Raw genomic sequence first — 24,222 nt, 5'->3', positions numbered from 1 at the left:
AGCAGTCCATGGGGTTGTAGTCCGCTATCACTTGGCGACTGAACAACAATTCCTTAACTGAAATTTTGTGGCCATTAATCTGAGACCATTTTTCTGTATTCTTACTTTGGTCCAAGTATGTAGTATATCTCATGAGTTCCTGTTGGTATGCTGTCAATGTGTGTGTGTTAGTTGCTCAGTCATGTCTGACTCTTTGTGACCCCATGGATTACAGCCAGCCGGCTCCTCTATCCAATGCTGTCAAAACATCTATTTTAAAGACTTTTAGTCACATAAGTTTGAGAACTATTGCTCTTAACCCATTTTAATCATCTCTTCACCTGTTGTAGAATGGCCTCAAGGGTGTCAAAACGTGTAACAGAAACAATGATTATATGCCTATTAATCAATGTAATAGATTTGAAAGCTCTTTTTCCTCATCTAACTTAACACTTGATCATCATATTGAATGAAAGACCAAAGACACTGGGTAGTGGATTGTCAGAGAAAATGACAGTTTCACCTTACATTTATCTTGTTGCTTATTTCAGCTAAGCCAGGCATCTAACAATAAATGCATAAAACCTGATTTGCTTGAAATCTTCCCATGGCTTTCCTCTGCTGCAGGACTACACCCATACTTTTAAGGGATTTTCAAGACCAGCCCTGACCGTCTCCCTGCATCTGTCCCTCGCCATTGCCTATATGTACTTTATGCTCTTGGTTGGGTTCTCTGGTTTCCAAACCTCTGTTGTGTCTGCCTGGAATACACTTGTTTTTTATAGTGAACTTTACCCTTATTCACTTGGCCTATTTCCACACATCCTTCAAGATCTAGCTCAGATATCACCTTCTTGAGAAAGTCAGGGTAAGTGTCCTTAGTCCAAGATTCCACGGCCGCACATAGCCTTTTCATAACACTTGTTTTGCTGTTTTATGATCAGCAACTTGTTACGCATCTCCCTCCTACTCTGTTAGCTCCCTTGCAGGTAAACCATTCCACATGGAATGGTTTGTTCACATTTAGTTGTTGAGCTCTAACAACTTTAATGGCAGAAAGTGAAGAGGAACTAAAGAGCCTCTTGATGAAGGTGAAAGAGGAGAGTGAAAAAGCTGGCTTAAAACTCAAAATTCAAAAAATAAAGATCATGGCATCCAGTCCTATCACTTCATGGCAAACAGATGGGGAAAAAGTGGAAACAGTGTCAGATTTCATTTTCTTGGGCTCCAAAATCACTGCAGACAGTGACTGCAGCCATGAAATTAAAAGATGCTTGCTCCTTGGAAGGAAAGCTATGACAAACCTAGACAGCATATTAAAAAGCAGACATCACTTTGGTGACAAATGTCCATATAGCCAAAGCTATGGTTTTTCCAGTTGTCATGTACGGATGTGAGAATTGGACCATAAAGAAGGCTGAGTGCAGAAGAATTGATGCTTTTGAACTGTAGTGCTGGAGAAGACTCTTGAGAGTCCCTTGGACAGCAAGATCAAACCAGTCAATCCTAAAGGAAATCAATCCTGAATATTCATTGGAAGGACTGATGCTGAAGCTGAAGCTCCAAATAATTTGGTTACCTGATGTGAAGAACTGACTCACTGGAAAAGATCCTGATGCTGGGAAAGACTGAGGGCAAGAGGAGAAGGGGGTGACAGAGGATGAGATGGTTGGATGGCATCACCGACTCAATGGACATGAGTTTGAGCAAACTCCAGGAGATGGTGAAGGCAGGGAAGACTGGCATGCTACAGTTCATGGGGTCACAAAGAGTCAGACACGACTTAGTGACTGCAGAACAAGTTATTAAGTTCAGCATTGCCTGTGCTTAGCATAGTGCCTAGCTTTCAAAATACTCTGAACTGAAAGAATGACATTTTCTTACATAAAATGTGTTAAATTAATAATATACAAATAACTTTGAAGATGATATCTCTATTCAAAACAGGTTTTTTAAAAAATCACTTAAGCATTTGCTGAGCAAAAGAATTTTCCATTGAAGGTTCATTATTTGGTCAGCTATAAGTCGCACAGTTCCCCAACCAAAATTATGTGACCTGCAAAAAAGACAATCTGTCCTGGCAGCTGTTAGCAAATTCCCAGACACTCTACAGCCTAGAGTTGTTTCTAATTTTAAGCAACTAATTTAGAACACATGCTTCCCTGGCAATTGGACATCAGGCTTTTCAACCTACCTTTTCTCCGTCTGGATAGGAGATGCAGACCTCAGGACCTGGGGGCACATTCTCCTTTTGTTCCAATTTATGAGTTTTGATTTCACCACCACTGGCTCTCAACTCATTCTACAAAATAAAAATAGTCTGTGAATTTTTTAAAAAAAGTCTCACAATTCTCTTCATAGCCATCTATTAAATAAACTTGGAATGCTAAAAAAGAAATTCTTTTCCAAGGCTTCAAGTCAAATCAACCCCCTAACTCTCAGAAGCAAAACCCATTGACTTGTGAAATGACAAAAGCAGCTTTGTGGACACACACACCTCAGAGTTAAATATTTATACAACTAGTCTAAAACCTGATGCTCATTAGAACATAGACACATCAACAAAGACACACACACCAACCCTCCCCACTCCCACCCTGCTGCCCAGCATACAATATTCCCGTGATTCGCTCTTCTAGCAGCACAGCTTGTGGGAATGCAAAGCTGGTGAGTTTTATCAGAAAAGACCATTCTGGAGCAGGGGAAAGGAGGTGCCAAGTGCCAATAATTAAGAAAAGATACTGACCATATATATAAATGCCCGGCCTGGAAAGAAAGACAGGGATGATGCATATATATAAGAATTGAAATTATACTTAATGATACCGTAAAATAGCCTTTTGTTGTGAGACTTTCAAAAACATATTTTGGTGGGGTTTTATTTGCATAAAATTCATACAGTCTACTAAAGACATACCTTATTCTAGTTCTCATAATACAGCTTCAACATAAAAAAGCAGACGTGAGTCAGAAGGAGTGAGCATAATCATATTTGTTTTCCTTGCAAAGAACACTTGGGGCAAAATATTAAAATCAACTTTACTACTAGATCCAAAATCAACATAGAGGTAGATGAATATGGATATTTCCTACCTTTAGCCTACTAGTAATCTAATACCTTTCTTGTTCTTTGTGACTCTTCAGGTATAGGGAGAAAACAATCCATTTATGGCCACAGGGCCAATGAATGGAGTGTCCGTGGGAGTGACTGTCTCAGGTGTGGAATTCCAGATTAAGGCCCCCAGATCTGGCAGCCAACACTGCAGAACCAACCGTACAACAACTGGAAACTTATTTCTGATCTTGCCTCAAAGCCCAGCCCCCCAGCATCAAGAGTGTGTGCCTTGCTACAACCATGGTCCTCCCTGTAGCGGCCTGAGAAATTCTTTTGGGATGAGATAAAATATGCTTTTTACAAGAATTCCTTAAGGCTTTTCAACTCTTAAAATTTACAGAGCAGGAGAACCGCAATGTAGAAACTCTCATTAGGAGTTGAAAAAACAGTTACCAAACAGGTTTTTCCACTTAGAGAGTCACCTGGTCGGAATGTTTATAGCAGGAGGTCACTGAGAAGCAGCAAAATCCTGCAACAAGAGGGAATTAAGCTCCACACATCATGTTTGCTGTATTTCCTGACCTGCCTTTGAATAGAAGTCTACATTTGCTTATTTTTTCACACTCCCAATGAATAACAAGCCTGTGATGGTCTACTTCACTACTTATTTACACACATTATCTCTTCTTAAAACTATAGTGAAAAATCAAGATGAGATTATTCACTGCCCAGAGGCTTGGTCTACCAATAAATACTACTGGAAAAGGCATATACTTCATCCTGTGGGGGAAAGAAGGGTCAATTCCGAGAATACACAATGTAATTTCTAACAGACACTGGTTCAGTCTGCTTGGGAACAAATAAAAGCTAATACTATTCTTCAAATTTTATTGTAAAATAATCAAGAGATTCATAATTTGTCATTTGAAATCTAAAAAGGAAGAGATGTTTAAAAGAACAAATGTATGTGTACATGTGTATATATGAGTGTGTACTTATGAATAAATGGCATTTAAAAGGTAACTTCACATAAGCGGTTCTGTTGTGTCCTCCTGCCAGTTAAACCTAGGAAAGTGTAACATGGAAAGATCCTCCGTTGTATTAGAACACCACGTTTTTGTGCTTACAGAGTACCTCACCCTCCTATCATTTCTCCCTCTTTTTCTTATCCACTATTCTATTTCTTTAGAAAAGTATTACATCCTAGGAATTAAATATTAAGTAGATCATATCTTGGATTTCATTTACGTGAAAGGTCCAGAACAAGAAAATCCATAAAAACAGACAGTGGATTAGGGGTTGCTAGGGGATAAGGAAAGTGCAGAATTGGGAGTCACTGAACAAGGATGGGTTTCTTTTGGTGGTGATGGAGAAGTTTTAGAGTTAGACAGTGGTGATGATTGCACAACCTTGGGAATATATTAAAAGTCACTGAATTGCATATTTTAAAATGGTGATTTTTATGTCAGGTGAATTATATATGAATAAAAACTGCAGAAAGCTGTCCCATCCCACATTAATATTGAATATATTCAATATTTCTCTCCAGTGTTCTCCCTTTCTTCTCTCAAAGACAAAAATAAGTGTTTATATTAAAACTAATGAAATAGTACTTTTTTTTTTTTTTTTTGGCTACTATGCAGCTTGTAGGATCTTAGTTCCTGGACCAGGGATTGAACCTGGGTCCTTGGCAGTGAAAGCACTGAGTCTGACCACTTAACTGCTAGGGAATTCCCCAAACACTACTTCTTTAACAACAAGATTAAGAAGAGACAGGAAAATTCTCAGTGGTATTACTGATGGTAACATCACCAAAGAAAAGGTGGGTGGGATAAGGCCTAGGAAAACAAAGTCAGAATTAGAACATGGTGAGGATTACAAATGAAGCTAGGGTAGGATTTATGTGAAGAGAGAATGGCTGGACCCCAGGAAGGAGCCAGGGCTCACAGGTCAGGGTGTGGGAGACATTTCTAGTTCCCATGGTCGTGACCATTTGCTAGATGAGTGAGAATCATGCCGAACACATACTGTATAGCTCGCAGAACTGCTTTGCTTGGACACAGCTGCCTGGTACTTGGCCATTCGATCCTTTATGGAGGTTTCTGACAGGCGTGGGAATTCTAGATTTCGCCTACTCTCTTTTTTCTCCGAGTTGAGTGCTGAAGATGACAGCTGACCTGCAAGCATGCAAACAATATGCTTTAATAGAAGATAAAGGTGATTTGAATGATTTCAAGATTCTAAATTTTAGGCTATTGTAGAATCAACCTACTCTATTAAGAATACAAAGAAGGAAATCAGGATTATAACTGTTGTTTACAAGGCAACACTCACTCACTTGGTGCCAACATTAAGAGGAGACTGCTTACCATTATTGAGCGTTACATATTTTTAAATTTTGGCTTTATTTAACATGTGAAAAAGTTAGATCACAATGTCATTTTACTTTGTATTTCTTTGATTCCTAGGAGGTTGATGGTTTTCCTATATTAATTGATTTTATTTTTTCTTTTGTGAAGTGCCTGTATATGCCCCCTTCAGAACATAATAATTCCTCTCTCAAGGTGTTGTTAGTATCAGCAATAAAGGATAATCAGAAATCTTGACAGGGGATAATGACCATCCATGGAAGCCCTCAAGTCCTAGACAACCACGGAGCCAAAACTGTTGGTAATGATGTTTCCCTTACAATCCTGCAACAGGACCCTCTGGTTAACACAGGTTACCACTGACAAAGATGAATCAAAAACACAGAGAAGCTATTTGGAGAGAGCAATCAGATTTGGGAATGACTTGCATTTAACAGCCTTCCTTTTAATTCGTATCACTCTTCCTTTAAAAGCATCAGCTTTGAGGTCAAAGGGTATTGCTACTAATGAGTACTTCCTAGAAAACTTTCCACACGTGGAACTCTCTGCTTACCTGGGCTTATTTCCAAGTCATCCAGAGAATAGCTATTTTCAGACATCTTCCTTCCACCTGCACTTCGGTTTTGGCCCCGAGGAATCTTTTTGAAAAATAAAAACCACCAATAAGTTTTGCAGCAAGGATGGGAATTTTTTTTTTTTTGAGGATGGGAAATCTTGATGCAATGCTCAAAATGGAGGCCTGCAAATCTCCTTTAGAAGTAAAATACAGAAGAGATTGGATTTTATATTAGTTTTTATATACCACAGAATGTGTTTTTAGTGTTATAAATATCAAGCACCACATATTCACAGGTGCCCAGGGGAAAATAAGTAACTCTATATAGGTAATGCATTCTGCAAAAGATTCCTGCTTAACCACCTTAACCAGAAAGCCTCAGAATTTAACAGTCATTGGAATGGAATCCTCATGTCTCAGATGAAAATGACATATCTCTCCAAACTGTCAAGTCCTGATGGCAGTATCTTGTGGTTGGCTTTCTCTATCCCAGTTTATCCCTGTTCTTGTTGACTGGTTCATGTCTTCATCCTTTTTTCCCTGGACTACTGTGTGACCTTTCTAACTGGTTCCTCTGCCTTCCAATGAAGTATCTATGATGCTGCCATTATCCCAAGTAAAACAAAATAATTATCCCCAAACATAAATCTATGTTATTCTCTTATTCAAAATTCTTTAAGGATTCCTAATTACTCTGTGAATTAAATCCAAAGTGCTTAGTTTGTCAGAGAAGATCAGTTCTAGATCTGATCCCTTCTTACCCTCTGGGTATTCTCTTCCTCACCCTTTACTCTCCAGGAAAAGCAAATTGCTGGGAGGTCCCTGATATGGTAAATGAGTTCTCTCCACCAGGATTATGCTTATCCTTCCATTGTCCAGCAATGCCTGTTCCTTCAAGACTCCGTGTAAGCTAAGCCAGTGGTCCCCAGTCTTTTTGGCACCAGGGACTGATTTCATGGAAGACAATTTTTCCATGGACTAGGGGTTGGGGGAGATGGTTTCAGGATGATTCAAGCACATTACATTTATTGTGTACCTTATTTCTAATCTACTGTTGCCACTGATCTGATAGGTCCACAGCCCAGAGGTTGGTAACCCCTGAGCTGAGCAAATTCCCTCTGATCTGATACCTCTCCTCCATAAATCTAAGTAGCCCTTCCTCTTCTCAAGGACATGGTCACACTCCCATCACAATGCTTATCAAATTGTTGTGCATTCCTATACTGGACTGGAAGCTTATTGAGGGCACAGACAAGATTTTATTTTTTAAATAGAAAAGTGAAAGGTACAGATCTTTTTAAAAATAAAGTATTCCTATGAGTCCCATAAATTACTACATTTATATCTCTCATACTTAGGGTAGGTCTATAAAGAAAATTCCAAATTATACTTTTAAGGCTGGAAAAGTAACTCAAAAGAAAGCCTGACTGTCAAAGGATGTTCCTAAACATAATACACAGAGAGTATGTTATGTTTATTCAGCTTGCAATGAGAGCCTTCAAGCAGATTCCTATCACTGAAATCTCAATTTATTTCCAGATAATTTGATGTGGGAAAGATGTCTGAAATCCAATATGACAGGAGACAAGAGTAAAACATTTAGCATCCTTCTGAATTCAACGTTAGTAAATAATTATTAAACCTTTAAGTTCAATGGGCTAATCAAACAACAATACAGGTTAAGACAGTAGACTATCCCTTTTTTAAGTCCCCCTGCTCCCCCTTGGTGGAGAAGGCAATGGCACCCCACTCAGTACTCTTGCCTGGAGAATCCCATGGACGGAGGAGCCTGGTGGGCTGCAGTCCATGGGGTCGCTAAGAGTCGGGCACGACTGAGTGACTTTGCTTTCACTTTTCACTTTCATGCATTGGAGAAGGAAATGGCAACCCACTCCAGTGTTCTTGCCTGGAGAATCCCAGGGACCAGGGAGCCTGGTGGGCTGCCGTCTATGGGGTTGCACAGAGTCAGACACAACTGAAGCGACTTAGCAGCAGCTGCAGCTCCCCTTGGAGATAGGAAATATGCCATGTCAGAAATCAGAGCCAAGGATTTGGTTTGCTTATGTCCTACCAAGACTATCTCTTCTTGGGACTTCCATAGGGGTCCAGTGGTTAAGAATCCGCCTACCAATGCAGGGGACATGGGTTCGATTCCTGGTCTGAGAAGATCCCACATACCATGAAACAACTAAGCCTCGCGAACCACAATGACTGAACTCATATGCCTAGAACCAGTGCTCTGCAACAAGAGAAACCAGCATGTGGCAAGGAAGAGTAGCGTCCGCTTGCTGGAACTAAAGAAAGCCATGGGCAGCAACAAGGACCCAGTGCAGCCAAAAATAAAATTAATTCATTATTTTAGAAAAAGAATATTGTTTCTTGCAAATTTAACATACATTTAATGTACTTCATCTCCAGTCAGCTTTGCCATGTACATTATTTGTTGAATCTATTTTTTTAAAAAAAGCAATAGCAACTCTAACCTTGCCACATCGTACTCAGGTCAGCAGCACCATCAGTCACGTCCACATGACTCCTATGATGCAAACATTCTTGTTCTGGGAGCAGCCCACCATTTGGAAATGAAGGTCATCAGCCAAAGTGAAAAGATAAGTTTGGCAGAATACCCTTCATCCACATCTTTTTGTTTTTAAAACATTTTTCATTTGCAGAGAGTTACGGTAAAGGAAATTCCAAAGATTTATTCCACAGGCTGCTGCACTGTAAGATGATCATTATAAAAACTAAAATTTTCAGAGCTCAAATAGGGAGAGAGCTTGGAAATATACTTTTAAAAAAACAACAATAAAAAGGAACAGGTTTTGCACTCTTAACACTAGAGCGATATTTCAAATATTTACATTCTGTCAAAGGTAAACTTCAAGCCAATTCCAAGAGTATGTGTTACATGTTGCAGCCTGCTAGGAGTTCAGTCTTCTGTCTGTTCTTGCAGCCATGTGGGACGTTCTGACACTAGTGTTATTGAGAGCAAGACCATTTAGAACCAGCATACATGCTGGGCTAGGTTCTTTGGTTTTACATGCAAAAAATCTCCCATCTTTGCTACCTTTTTACTTAAATCTTTGGGTTAAATAAAGTAAGAGCCTTTCTCCCCTCTCACTCTCGAAAGTGAGTGAGGATGGTTCATCCTCATGAGGATATCAATACTCTGAATTATTTTCTTTCAACTACTAAAAAAGTGAATATGCAAAGTCATTTGCTATTAGAGAAAAACAGAAAAACGTCCCTGGAAATCAAAGTTATATTGACATCCGTTCTGAGGAGGAATACAACTTGGAGATAAGATGGCTTTTTAAAATTTAAAAAAAATTTTTTTTTGCCCAAGCAGCATGTGGGATCTTAGTTCTCTGACCAGGGATCAAAACTGCACCCCCTGCATTGGAAGCATGGAATCTTAACCCCTGGACCACCAGGGAAGTCCGATGAGATGGCTTTTAATGAGCTCCTGGGTGAAGCACTAAGCATTTCTTTCAATATCTTTCCACCTCCAAACCACTCAAAGATAAAGAATGACAAGATCTCTATATCTGAAATGAACACAGTATTACAAATCAACTACACTTAAAAATAAAAATCCAAACCCCAAGATCTCAAATGCATTTGCTATTAATTTATGATCTTCACTTTACAAGTGGTCATCTGAGGTTCAGGAAGAAGGAGGAGTTTCCTCCAATATTTCTCAAGGAAAGTAAAGGAACACACACAGGAGTTCTGATAGTGAAATACTCTTCTGTAACACATTTTTATCACATTTCACTCTTTTATTCACAGGCCTGCTGCTGCCTGAAGGAGCCTTAACTGTCATACTCTGTTAAGAGAAGAGAGAAAAGGTAAAACACTTTAAGACTTTCTGGAATTTCCTCAGTCTTGGCCTTACCCCACCCTACAAGTCCTCCTTCCTGTCAGGTGACTGCAGTAACTCTCATTAGTGTGATCACCCCTTAAATATTTTCTTTGAATCTATAAACCAAACGCATCCACATTTACCAATAAGAAAATAAGAGTCTGGGGCTTTTAGCCAGCAGTCTGTAGAATTTGTTTTCTCTGGAGTTTTCTTTAGAAACAAAGTAAGTTAGGTCCCAAATGTCAAATAAAATGGGAACTATGCATGGAGATTATAGGGTGTAGATTAAAACCTGGCCTTAAGTTCTCAAAATACTGAGAGATAAACATTTCCTTCTTCAAGAGCTCTAGTAGAAAAAAAATAGCTCATTTAAGTAAAAGCTACACATAGAAGAAGCACTTGTCTCCAGAGGGATTTCTATACATATATATATATTTATATATATTCATTTATATATATATAAGGGTTTTTTTTGGCCATGCCATGAAGCTTGTGGGTTCTAGTTTCCAACTAGAGTGAACATGGGCCATAGCAGTGAAAGCCTCAAATGCTAGCCCCTAGACCACCAGGGAACTCCCATATTTTGTATTTCTAAGTGTTCTACAAAAATTATGTGTTTCTCTTATAATTAAAAATAAAGAAAAGGAAGGAGAGATAATACTTCATATTTATTAAATTACCATAAATAGATAAGAATGATAAAACCAAATGCTGATGAGGAACTGGTGAGGAATTGACTATGTCCTTAGATTGTGTTAGCACTGTTAAATAATATAATCTTTGATAATAAGCTAAAAATATGCAAGAAGAATGTTCAATGAATTATGTCTTTTGACCTTGGTAACACCATTCAGTAATATGGCTCCCCTACCAACTAAAAATAAAATGTTTCTGCGAAGATGTTTAGAGCTTTTTAATCAGGCTGGAAAAGAATCTAATTACTGGGGAATGATTAAAATGTATAATGAAATAACCTATTGCTGTAAAAGGATAACTACACAAACTAGGAAGGTACAAAGGAAGGTGTGTATAAAAAGGACCAAACCAAAGGTAAAGAACACAAAACAGAGTACACGGTACCTAAAACGATGTGAAATCTAGTTATGCAACGATAAAGATATCACTGTGCACAACTGTGTGCACAATTGGCAAAGGTTACTCTTTCTTCCAAGATATTTGACTTTTTCTGGTTTACCCTGTGTATGATTGCTCATATGACTGACTTATATAAGAAAAACAAACCTACCAAACCCACAGCCTTCTAAGTCAAGAGTTTTAGTACAGATCTCTTACATTCCAATGTACTTCTCTTCATTGCCCTGATGTCTTTTATTCAGTAAAAAGACTATAAAAGGTAAAAAGAGGGACTTCCCTTGGTGGTCCAGTGGTTAAGAATTCACCTGACAATGCAGGGGACACAAGTTCCAGTCCTGGTCCAGGAAGATTCCACATGCAGTGGAGCAAGAGAGCCCACGTGCCACAACTACTAAGCTGGTGTGCCTAGAGCCATGCTCTGCAGCAAGAGGAGCCCCTGCAATGAGAAGCGCGCACAGCACAAAGAGTAGACCTTGCTCGCCGCAACTAGACAAAGTCCCCGCGCAGCAAAGGAGACCCAGGGCAGCCAGAAAGAATAAATAAATACAGAAAAAAATTTTAATGGAAAAAGAAGACAGATATGAGTTGAAGTCTTTGATAAGACAGCCATTAATATGTTTTAATTTTTTCCTGGTTTCATTGAATTTCAAAAATATGTAAGGCCAGATGTTTTTATCCCATAAATAGCTACTATAACATCCATGAAGACAGTGTTTATGGCAGAAGTGGTGGTACTACACTATTTCAGTTCTTGTTCTGACATTAAGTAGCTACATGATATTGGGTCATTAAAAAAAAAATCAGTTAATTTCTCTCATGTAAGCTGTTTCCATCTGTAAAACAGGGATTTTAATACCCTAACTGCCTGAGAACAATGAGCTGAATTAAATAACCTTTTACAATCACTTATATCAATAGTTCTAGGATTTATGTCAACGATCTTGACAGGGATTGCTCACTCATTGTAACTCATCAATGAATTAGAAGGCTAGAGGAAATGATTAATCAATTCATCTGGATACACACCTGTGTTGCTTTATCCAAAAGTGAGTCCAGCTGTATAAAGAAAAGGTGATTTTGGGGGGCAAATGGTGTCTTTCTGGCCCCTCCAAACTCTACTATAGCCAATATTGCTTAGAGAATGTTCCAGTCCTCTGATACTTCTTTTCAACAAGTTTTATTTTAATGGAACTGAATAGAAACCAGTATGTAGTTAACTGGCATGAAAGTAAGCAGAAAAGAGATGACTGGTCTCTAACTGACACATCAAGGACAGCCACTTAGCATAACAAACAGGTCAGGATTCCCTGGCTGGCACCTCTACACCTGAATCTGTCACTATCTTACCACAAAAGACCAAAGATTTATTCAGAGGTACTAATTAAGGATAAATAAAATTTAATTTGTGCTTAGTAGGAGGTCTTTACAAGAAATATACTTCTAAAAAACAGAAAGAAATATACTGCTATGCATGCTAAGCTGCTTCAGTCCTGTCTGACTCTGTGCGACCCTATGGACTGTAGCCTGCCAGATTCCTCTGTCTCTGGGATTCTCCAGGCAAGGATACTGCAGTGGGTTGGCAGACCCACCTCCAAAGATCTTCCAGACCCAGTGATCAAACCTGCATCTCTTACATCTCCTGAAGTGGCAGGCAGGTTCTTTACCATTAGTGCCACTTGGGAAAGCCCGATAGAGAGGTCAATCAAAATAACACTAAGAACTTAAATTGAATGGATGAAGGGATAAAAATGATATGGTATATATACACAATGGAATACTACTCAGCCACAAAATTTTTCCATTTGCATAAACATGGATGGACTTGAAGGTATTATGCTAAGTGAAACACATGGGATGGAGAATAAATACTGCATGATATTACTTATATGTAGAGTCTAAAAAATATAACAAACTAGTGAATATAACAAAAAAAAGAAGCAGACACAGATATAGAGAGCAAACTAGTAGTTACTAGTGAGGAGAGGAAGGGGGAAGGAGTAATATAGGACTAGGGGAGTAAAAGGTACAAACTATTAGATATAAAATAATATACACGGATATATTGTACCACACAGGGAATATAGCCAATATTTTATAATAACTAAAGATGCAGTATTGGCTTCCCAGGTGGCGGTGGTGGTAAAGAAGCCACTTGCCAGTGTAGGAGATATAAGAGACACAGGTTTGATCCCTGGGTCGGGAAGATGGAGAAGGGCATGGCAACCCACTCCAGTATTCTTGCCTGGAGAATCCCATGGACAGAGGAGCCTGGCAGGCTACAGTCCATTGGGTCGCAAAGAGTCAGACATGACTGAAGCAACTTAGCATGCATAAATGGAGTATAACTTTTAAAACTTGTGAATCACTATATTGTACACCTGTAGCTTATGTTGTACTTGTATTCTTTCAATTAAAAAAAATGTTATATTAAAGAAACAATATAGAGGGGAGAAAAATAACATTGAGAGCAAAATCACATCTCAAAACTACATAGCTATAAAACTGTAGATGAATACAACAAATTAGCAAAAACAAAAATCAGTTTTAATAGGATATATGAGAAAGACAGTATTATAGAAAAACAAAGATAATCCTTGTATTTATTTAACAAAACCAGTTACCTACATTCAAAACACTAGCAATGTATTGCCGATAAGCAAAAGATATATTCCCCTACTCTAGGGTGACTATATTAGACCCCACAGTGATATTGAGTTAGCTATTAAAATCCCTTTCCTCCCTAAACCCATTTTAAGATTATGACTTACCGATATTCAATTAATACCAATTATGAACATCCTTAGAATTGTATAATTTACTTAAGCCACTAAACCAAGCAGAAGAAAAACTTTATTAAGATAGCAACAAGTAGATAAGGGAACACATGCAATTATTAGCCCAGAGAGGAGAAAATAAAACATTATGGATAGTTTTTACAAAAATGCAGGGATTCCCTATGGACAACTACCCATTCTTTGAGAAAGCAAATATAAATTGTTTCTCTGATGTAGTTTACAGATCAGTTGGCTCTGGATAAATAGCTGATGAACAGATCAGACTTGAGTTTGGATGTCTTCTTTTCTAAAGGGTTCACTCCACTACATCAACACATAAACACTGCTATGCACTAGTGTTACGTAAAACTAAACAAAACACAAGTGTCACTTCCAGGAACTTAGAAGAAGAGAAACCACAAAAATGTTGGACTGTTTGAAGAAAGATGGTTTTACTCTTACATTAAAAAGTACAACTTTTGTTGGCATTTTGATGCCAGCCATACACAAAATGCCATACACATGGCATTTTGATGCCGTGCCCTTCTGATCCTGGTGATTAGAAGGGCAGAAATTATAAGGGAAGTTGAAGAGTTTAGGAGTCTAAGGAGAGAAACAGCAGAGAAGTGACAAGGTTGATGGGACATGGGAAACTTCTGTTTTAATTGAGATATTTCTATTGTAGTTGTTTTGTCTTTGTAGTATAAAACAATACAATTAATTAACTGAAAGCATTAAAGTATACCATGAATAACAGGGAAAAAGGATAAAGAGAACAATTTTTGCCCTAATGATTTTAATTTTACTTATTATCACTTTCTCTCTCTCTTTTTTTTGGGGGGTGGGGGGCTGTGGAGCATGTGGGGTCTCCAACCAGGGATCGAACCCTGGCCCCCTGCAGTGGAAGCATGGACTCTTAACCACTGGACCACCAGGGATTTCTCCACCATTATTTTCTCATTACTACCTCCTATCCTTGGTTAGCCCCCAAAGAGCGAATGCATGAGTGTGTTTGTGTGTCCTAGAAAACAGAGATTTTTGGTGAGGAGGCATTCTATTTTCTTCTCTTTTCTTTACCTAACTCCTCTCCTAGAAGAGGGAAACACTGCAAGGAAGAAGCAGTAGTCAGAATTTGTGTAGAAGAATCAAGAGATGTCCATATTCAAGCTTTATTTTCTTGCATCACAATGAATTGGTTTAACCTTGACCCAAGCAAAAGATAGGATTTTAATTAGGTTATGAGGGTAGAAATATACCTTCCAATTATTTGGTCTTTATTCTCCTATCCAAAGATTTGTGTGAAACAAATACGTTAGGAACCAAATAGAAATAAGTGAGACTTAATGAGCCTGTCACATGCTCCTTACACTGTCTGGTCATATGAATAACTGCATCATGACCTTTGAAGATTATGAATTCAAATGTCAACATGATGATAACTGAATAACTGCTTGATCAGCTTTTTCATAAAAGGCTACCTAAAACCCAGATCCACATACACGTGCAGTTAGGGATGTGAAGCCACACTCAGTGTGTGCCGCTAGGGAGGGCTTCTCTTTCCTCATACTGATAGGTTACACTAATCCATCCACTGCTCATTTGCAGTAGGAATTAGAACTATCATGTTCAACTAAACCACCTGACTTAAATAACCTATCTATTCACTAAAAGTAGAGGAAAAGTGATCAGTTGTCATTATTTATAAGTTGAGATCTAAGCTTCTTTTCTCCTTTTTATTAAATAAACCCTAAGAGTCAAGCATTGGGTTGACCACTGGGAGATAAAGGAAACATTACTTTGAAAGAATTATATAGACTGGGAAGTACACAAATTCACACAGACTATTAAAGAAGCATGATAAAAGTGGCCAAAGAGAAGTAAGAAATTCTACAGGATAGTCAGGAGGGTGAAGGTAATTTCATATGGGAAAAAACTGAGGTAAGTTCTCCTAGTATTAATAGACCTGATGAGTAAGATTTCAAAAGGTAGAAGTCAAGGGAAAGACATAACTAGTTTAAAATGAGGACTAATCCAGGGTTTGAGTATTAGATTAGCTGTATGTGTGTGTGTTAGTCGCTCAGTTGTGTCTGACTCTTTACAATCCCGTGGACTCTATGCCTGCCAGGCTCCTCTGTCCATGGAATTCTCCAGGCAAGCATACCGAAGTGGATTGCCATTCCCTTCTCCAGCAGATCTTCCTGATCCAGGGATCGAACCTGGGTCTCCTGCATTGTAGGCAGGTTCTTTACCATCTGAGCTTAGCTAGGAGATTGGAAAGGTGGGTTTAGATCAGACTGTGGAAGACCCAAATATTAAATATGGATTTATTTTGAGACATCAAGAGTTACTGATCAAGGGAATAGCATAATTTACAACTATGCTTAGAAAAATAAATAGCAACAGTGTGGAGGATGAAAGGAAAGAAAAAAATGAGAGGCCAATAGGCAAGGTTGTAGCAATACCACAAGTCAAGATATAATAAGGCTAAACCATAGAACTAGATGTGGGACCTCTTGGAGAGAGTGGCCCATATTGAGAGATGTGCAGACTCATTTAGATGGCTTAGTAAGTGACTGACCGAGAAGAGGCAGGCAAAAAGAACTGATCCCAAACTTTATAGAACAGGAAATGTGGTGAATGGTGATACACTAAGAGAGGAAGATAATGGATTCTTCTTTAGTTTTCTTGAAACTGAGTGCTTTAGTTTTACTCACAAAGAGGTGTGCAATCTGGCAGGCAACCACAAAATTGGAGCTAAAGCTTGGGTGAAGAGTTCAAGATGAGAATCTAGTTTTGGAATCCATCTTTTGGAGTCCTGGAAAGAGAGAAGACTACACAAGGGACAGAGAAATAAAAAGGACTGCAGAGGAGAGATCAGGCAGAAAAGCGGGCAAGAACCATCTCAGATAAAAGGGAGCAAGAGAGACTAAGAGAGACTAAGGAACTCAGGCAATTAACTTGGCCTCCTGTAAATAACTCTGATAAAAAAGATTTAGGAGATAAAGAGATTTGGATCATGTATTTCCATTATCTATGTGCTCCCTGACCCTGCTCAACTAGTTAGCTGAGATTCAGTCCAGTTCTCTAAATTCAGTTATGGAGACAAAGATTCACATGATTTGTACCTAATATATTCACTTGTCTCAGAGAAGTACTAATTTTTTAGCTCTAAGGTAATCATTCTTACTTCCTCACTCTCGCTCCTGAAAAGATTGCTTAGTGTGTCTACCATATTTCTCAGAGCTTTCTTCCAAAGATCCAATTATGTGACTTCCTGATTAAAGCCTTGTCCATACTAAAGCTGAAGTTATGTTAGCAATAACCATAACCTAGTTTCAAACTGATTAATCATTCCATAATCTAAAGTAGACAAAACTTCTTTTTTTACCAGTTTTATTGAAATATTAGACAAATATTTTTAAGTAATCTAGGCTGTTGCTAACATGGGTAATGATGCTTATTTAGAAGCAGGTATAAAACCAAGCACAGGGACGTCCCTGGTGGTCCAGTGGTTAAGACACTGCACTTTCACTGTAGAGGGCACAGGTTCAATCCGAGTCAGAGAACTAAGATCCCATAACCCACTTGAGTGTGGCCAAAAAATAGAAAACAAAAACAATGGCAGTTGTGTTTTATACTCCCTATGCAGTTCATTAAAGGACAAATGACTATTTAATCAGGAAGTTTAAAAAGCTCCCCCTCAAAAGGCCTGGTCAGTCTTAGAACCCCTCCATCTTCTTAGACCCAATAGCAATCAGGCTGAATGCCAGCCGGATCTAGTAGGATCTTCCTTTATATGAGAATTTTTTTTTCTCCACTCTGACCAGCCACAAAAAGATAGGCTTGTTCTAACCCATCTTCACCAGACATTTATGAGAAAAAAGTCTCTTACCAGATCTTTACACATAATCAGCATCTTGTTTGCTGCAGTCCCAGTCATTTCCAACCTCAGGCCAGTTTTGACATGTACTAGCCTTCTGCACTGAATCTACATTGTGCTGCCATGACATCAGCCGTCCTGCCCCTAACAGGGTCTGAGAGGAGAGGCCTTACAATGGTGCTTTGACACACAACAAAGCCCCTTCCTCTCTATTTAGGATTTCTGACATTTTTTCCTTCCATTTAAAATTCTTTTTCCCATTTAAGTTAAAAAAAAATTTTTTTTTTAAATTAAGACCATAAAGGAGAAAAGGGGAGTTGGCAGGCCTAGAGGACTCAAAATTGAGAGGGAAGAGACTTTAAGAAAAGTCATAAAACTGCTTTGTGGTTACATCTCTTGCCAACTGGTTTATGTTAAAATAGAGTTAAAACTCATGCAGAGAAAAGGGTTCTAGTTTTGCAAACCTTTAAAAATTCTTTCTACACCCTCAACTGATGATCGCCGAACACTAAAGAACTTTCCTAAGGAGAAAAGAGACAGGCACTGCAAGATATAAGAAGGGATGGCTAAATCGCATCAAACATAACTGAGGAATTCTAGGATGAGTTACCCCATTTTTGCCTCAGAAGAAACACTTCCTACCATTACTTCACAAATGTAGACATTTGGACCAAATATTTAGCTGGAAAAAAAAAAGTCCACGTTCCCATCTAGATGTGATCTAGAGTAAATGATGGCTTTGCTCCCCATCAGATCTGTTTATTTCATTATAATGACTGTTGTAACAAACGAACCCCATGTACAAAGCCAGATATGCAGGAAAGTATGAGAAAACTGGAAAAACTGACCAGCTCTGCGGCCCCTGGATTGTGTTATAAGTCACCAGCATATGTAACTCATTTTCTAGTTAAGTAATTCCCTCTGGGGACCTGGTCTGCACTCCACACTAAGGATCAAATTTCATTAGCAGTTGTAGGAAAATGCAACTCTGTGCATTTGCAAGTCAAAACTCCTGAAGGCTACAGCTAGTCTGGCTATTTTCATTGATTTTTCCAGGGACAGGATTTTAGCTGATAGAAAACATTTGTTGGAAGGCACAGATGAGGAAGTTAAGAAGAGAAAGGATTCAGCTAGCAAGAAGACAACTAAGCCTCAGTCTTAATGTTAAACTCTGGCCTTAACACTCAGCCTGCAGCTGTGTCCAGGCAGAGAGAGATTCAGCAGTAATTCCACCCCCCAAAGCTACTAATGACAAAAGGCACAGGAAGACAAATCAAAAGGCCAAGCGTCGGAAAACACATAACCCAGACGGCATCAAACTCTCTTCCTTTCTAGGTATCGACCTGAATCCCAGTGTGCACTTAATTTCACGTGAAACTGGGTCATAGACCCACAAATCTTAGCATTTCTGTAAATAATTCATCTGAGACTTTTTATTAACTACTCGTCTAACTTGAATCAAAAGACATACTGACCACATACTCGCCACCACTCAAACAGCCTAGACTAGAAAAAAAGCTTTGTTTAGTTACCTGAATTGGCCTTTTTTCAAGTTTTAAACCCACCCGATCCTTACCTTGGTTTGAGTTGGTTCACCTTTTTCAAACATCATCTTCAGCCTGTTCAGCGGAACATTGTATTTCTCTATTTTGTTTGCAGTTTCTGCGTTTTCACTCATTTCGGGTTTTGCTACTTCATGTCTGGATTCTCCCAGACAATTTTCCATCTTTTTACTTTCTGTTGAGCGGTCTTTAAGATGCTCACTGTCTTTGATGCGGTCTTTAAGATGCTCACTGTCTTTGATGCGGGGGTGCGGGTACTTATTAGGAGCTTCAGGAGGCGATCTGATCTTAGGTCTGGGTTGGACTAGCTCCTCTCGGTCAGCCTGGACGTCAGAGGCAAAGCTGCCCACCACTTCAGCGGGAGGAGGGTCGCCTCTGTGCCTGACCTCTGCGCTGCTGTTTCGCACTGAGTCTGGAAGAGAGTCGGCTCCTAGCACTGGGTTCTCCCACTTCTTCCTTAACGCAGTCAGGTTCCCCCTTCTAAAATGCTGAGGGAGATTTTCAGTGTTCTAGAAGAACAAAAAGTGAATGCCAGTTACAACTTGCCTGCTGAAACCTTCAAACATGTTGTTCTTTGTAAAATGAAAGTTAAAACTCCGAGCTGCTCCTGCTCCACTGGCGTCTGCGACAGCTGTGAACAGTTACAGCCCTGCCACATGGAGAAAGCATCCACCCCGGGAGAGGGGAAGAGAGAAAAAGTCAGGAGCTAAAGCAGGAAGTGATAAAACAGGATAGCCTTATAAGGACAAAATGAGAAGAAAGGAGAGCCCAGATCTAATGATAGTTAGATTGGAGACAAGGGATTTTTTTACCCAGAGATTAATGGGGAAAACAGAAAGAAAAAGCAAATTACCAGTTACTTGAAATCCTGTAAATATGTACTAATAAAATTTCATTATTACATGCCACAAAATTACGTGGTGAATCCTGCTGGGTTTTTTTCTTTTAAATGAGACAAAGATGCAGTATAGCTTACACTACACAATACCAATAATTGTGGATAGTAGCATCAAGAATTGAAACTATTTGTGGAAATTTAAAGCAACCATCAGACTTTTGCATGTATTTGCATAAGTGATATATCATCATATGTAACATAATTTACATGAAAAATTTTTATTTTTACATAATAACTGAATCCTTCCCCCCCCCCCCCCCCACTGTTCTTCTCTACATGTTGGTCATGTATAAATTCTATTAGAATATTCACTATTTTCCAGACCTTTTGGTTGCAAAATAGCCAGGCTTCATATGAAACTACTCCCTCTCTTGACGGAAAGACACACATCTAAGACAATTCTTTTTCACCTGGGTCAAACTGCAATTAATTGATACATATAAGACATTGAAAACAATCTGGAAATTGTCCATGTTGCTCTGTAATAATTAGAGGAGACATGCTTGGTGAAGTAAAATTCAACGTCCCAGACTTCGAAAGCACTCCTAAATAAAGTAAGCAGCAGCACCTTTCCAACAAAGCACAAACTCCAATACCTTCTCGCCCTCCATTCCTGCAGTCTGTGACTCACCAGCCTTTCAACTAAGAAAGGACAAACCACCTAGGACTGAAAGACTCTAGGGAATTAAACAGGATTAGCAGCTAAATTGGGAATTAAGTCTCTCACCTTATTACTCTTCTGAATACACTATGAGAGCCACTTCAAGTAACACCAAGACTTGAAAAAAGAAACTTAGGGAAGAACAACTTTGCTTGATTTTTGTGTTTAAATCTTAGCTGGCAAGATGCTTCATTGGGGGAAGTGTGTATGGGTCAGAAATAGAAGCAGCATGAAAAGTTTTCTTGTTGGAAAAGAGAGAATTAAAAAACAGGCTGGGTTCTATTCTTTTTGCCATTCTTCTCCATGCATGTGCATGGCTGAGTCCCTTTGCTGTTCACCTGGAACCATCACAACCCTGTTAATCAGCTATACCCCGCTACAAAATAAAAAGTTAAACAAAGCAAAACAAAAACAGGTCCAGGGGCTTCCCTGGTGGTCCAGTGGTTAGGAATCTGCCTTGCAATGCAAGGGACACGGGTTCAATCCCTGGTCCTAGAGGATCCCACATGCCCGTGCGCCACAACTGCTAAAGACCGAGTGCCTCGAACCTGTGCTCCACAACAAGACAAGCTGCCACAGTGAGAACTGTGTGCGCCACTAGAGAGTTGCTCCCTCTTCTGCAAATAGAGAAAGCCCATGTGCAGCAACAAACGCCCACCACAAAAAACAAAAAATAAATAAATCTTAAAAATAAAAACAGGTCTGGAAGCTGGTGCTACCTTAACTGCCAGCAACACTCTCGGCTCTGGGCTCCCTCCAGAGACACACTGGATGAATCATCTGGGTCTCCAACTTCACCTGCCGTGCCCTGCTGAAACAGAAGCCCTGAGAATCAAAGTGGCATTTTGCCTTGGTAACTGGACACTACTTTTCTCAGAGACATGTGATTAAAGTATATTTATTGACATGAAAAGATGCTCATAAGACATTTTTGAGTGGAAATAGCTATTTATAAGACAGCATGGGGAATTCTCTGATGATACAGTGGTTAGGGGCTTTCACTGCAGTGGGCCCAGGTTCAATCCCTGGTAGGGGAACTTCTCTGGTAGATCAGCTGGTAAAAAATCTTCCTGCAATGCAGAAGACCCCAGGTTGATTCCTGGGTCGGGAAGATCCACTGGAGAAGGGATAGGCTACCCACTCCAGTATTCTTGGGCTTCCCTGGTGGCTCAGCTGGTAAAGAATCCCCCTGCAATGCAGAAGACCTGGGTTCGATCCCTGGGTTGGGAAGATCCCATGGAGAAGGGAATACCTACCCACTCCAGTACTCTGGCCTGGAGAATTCTGGCCTGGGTTGCAAAGAGTTGGACACAACACACAGACTTTCACTTTGGGGCTTCCCTGGTGGCTCAGACAGTAAAGAATCTGCCTGCAATATGGAAGACCTGGGTTTGATCTCTGGTTGGGAAGATCCCCTGGAGGAGGGCATGGCAACCCACTCCAGTATTCTTGCCTGGAGAATCCCCAAGGATGGAGGAGCCTGGTGGGCTACAGTCCATGGGGTCACAAAGAATCAGACACAACTGAGCAACTAAGCACAGGGGAACTAAGATTCTACAAGCTATGTGGTGAGGCCAAAAAAATGAAGGAAAAAAAAAAATGACAGCATGATTTCCTGTTATAAATACACATGTGCTGTACTCAGTCACTCAGTTGTGTCTGACAGACCCTTTGCAACCTGATGCACAGTAGCCCAGCAGGCTCCTCTGTCCATGGAGTTTTCCAGCAAAGAATACTGGAGTGGGTTGCCATTTTATCCTTCAGGGGATCTTCCCAATCCACGTATCAAGCCCACATCTCCTGCCTTTCCTGTATTGCAGGTGGAATCTTTACTGCTAAGCTACTGGGAAAGTCCTATAATACATATACATGTTTATAAATATAAACACAGAAAAGTAGTCTGGAAGAAAAGATATCATGATATTAACAGCTTGTCTCAGGGGATCATGGATTTATGGGCATTTGGATTTATTTTCTTCTTTTTTTATAATAAATGTGCTTTCATTGTATAATAAAAAATAAATACAATGTCACACAAAAAAAGCTTCAATGGAATATCAAATCATTTTGATGTTACTTGTAAATGGTTTGAAAGTTGTCATTTCCACTTGACTTGTGATGACCTGAAAGAAAGGGATTTGTGTGATGGAGTATCAGCAACGTCCCAAACAAAGAACTGGGTAGAGGACATCCCTTAGGGGGGCATTTTAACAGAGGAGTAAATGTGCTCTTTTATTAAAAGAGTCCTTAAGGATACAAGTTCAAAAGTGCTGGGGTGGGAACAAGTAGGGGAAGGGCAGGGCTGTGAGATCTGATAGCACTGAAGGCCCCGGACCCTGTAGTTGTCCAGGACTTTAGAGCTTGGGGCAGGAAAAGATGGGGCAGAAGCAGTAGCTGTAGGCTTTCTGGGAAAGAACGAGAAGCAAAAAGGCACAGGACAAAAGCAAGAATTGAAAGCAGACTGGGCAGCACGGTGAAAAGAGTATGGGACGGAAGCAGCCTGGGTTATCATTGGACAGTGGGCTACAGGCCAGGCAACCCACTCCAGTATACTTGTCTGGGAAATCCAATGGACAGAGGAGCCTGGCGCACTACAGCCCATAGCGTTGCAAAGAGTTGGACACGGCTGAGCATGAGCACGAGAATATATTTTCTTTTCTTTATTTTCTTTTTCAATTCAAGTATAGTTAATTTACAGTGTTGTTAGTTTCAGGTATATAGCAAAGTGCTTCAGGGATTTTTTTTTTCTTAGATTTTATTCCGTTATAGGTTATTACAAGATATTGAATATAATTTCCCATGTGCCGTGCTGTGCTAAGTTGCCTCAGTCGTGTCTGACTCTGTGACCCCATGGACTGTAGCCACCAGGCTCCTCTGTCCATGGGATTCTTCAGGCAAGAAAACTGGAGTGGGTTGCCATGGCCTCCTCCAGGGGATCTTCCCAACCAGGAGATCAAACCCATGTCTCTTATGTCTCCTCCATTGGCAGGTGGGTTTTTTACCACTAGTACCACCTGGGAAGCCCCGTAATTCCCTATGCTATACAGCAAATCCCCATCACTTACCTCTTTTATATATGGTATCTGTATTTCCTATAATGAGCATATAATGCTTATATAATCCAGCTTCATTCAGCCAAACGACCTTGGGCAAGTTTCCTAATTTCTGGAAACTACCGTACACGGCCATTGTGGAGAATAAATGCAACTATACAAAGCACATATGTTGTATTTGACTAATAGCGGTGACTATTATTAAATGGGTGGCCCTCCTCACTCCTCCAGCCACACCTCACAATCATGATCAACAAACAGTTTCCAGTCATCTCTCAAATCCTGAACTGGAGTTACAGTCTCTTATTGTTCTTTCTACTCTCTCTACAGTCTCTATTATTTCAGAGTCAGGTGGTGGAGGACGAGTAGTAAGGTGAAATTTTAGTCAATGTCATTTGCATCGAGGTTTTAACATTTTACCAAGTACTTTCCTAGAATAAGGCAGTGGGAAGTCAAGGAGGGTACAAGGATTCAA

General features: G+C 39.6%; 1 protein-coding gene across 1 annotated transcript in view; it reads right to left on the bottom strand.

Annotated features, from left to right (window-relative positions):
• The window catches only part of LIMA1 (LIM domain and actin binding 1), a 57,856-nt gene that overhangs the window by 15,636 nt on the left and 17,998 nt on the right, over positions 1–24,222 (bottom strand). The window contains exons 3-6 of the mRNA XM_052640130.1: positions 19,150–19,644; positions 5,957–6,041; positions 5,063–5,211; positions 2,174–2,281 (exon numbers count right to left, since the gene is read on the bottom strand). Of these exons, the coding sequence (XP_052496090.1) occupies positions 2,174–2,281; positions 5,063–5,211; positions 5,957–6,041; positions 19,150–19,644 (837 nt within the window). The remainder of the gene's footprint in view (positions 1–2,173; positions 2,282–5,062; positions 5,212–5,956; positions 6,042–19,149; positions 19,645–24,222) is intronic.

Source organism: Budorcas taxicolor, chromosome 5 (genome assembly GCF_023091745.1).
Source record: "Budorcas taxicolor isolate Tak-1 chromosome 5, Takin1.1, whole genome shotgun sequence".
NCBI classification, from domain to species: Eukaryota; Metazoa; Chordata; class Mammalia; order Artiodactyla; family Bovidae; genus Budorcas; species Budorcas taxicolor.
This window is presented reverse-complemented; position numbering and strand designations above follow the sequence as displayed.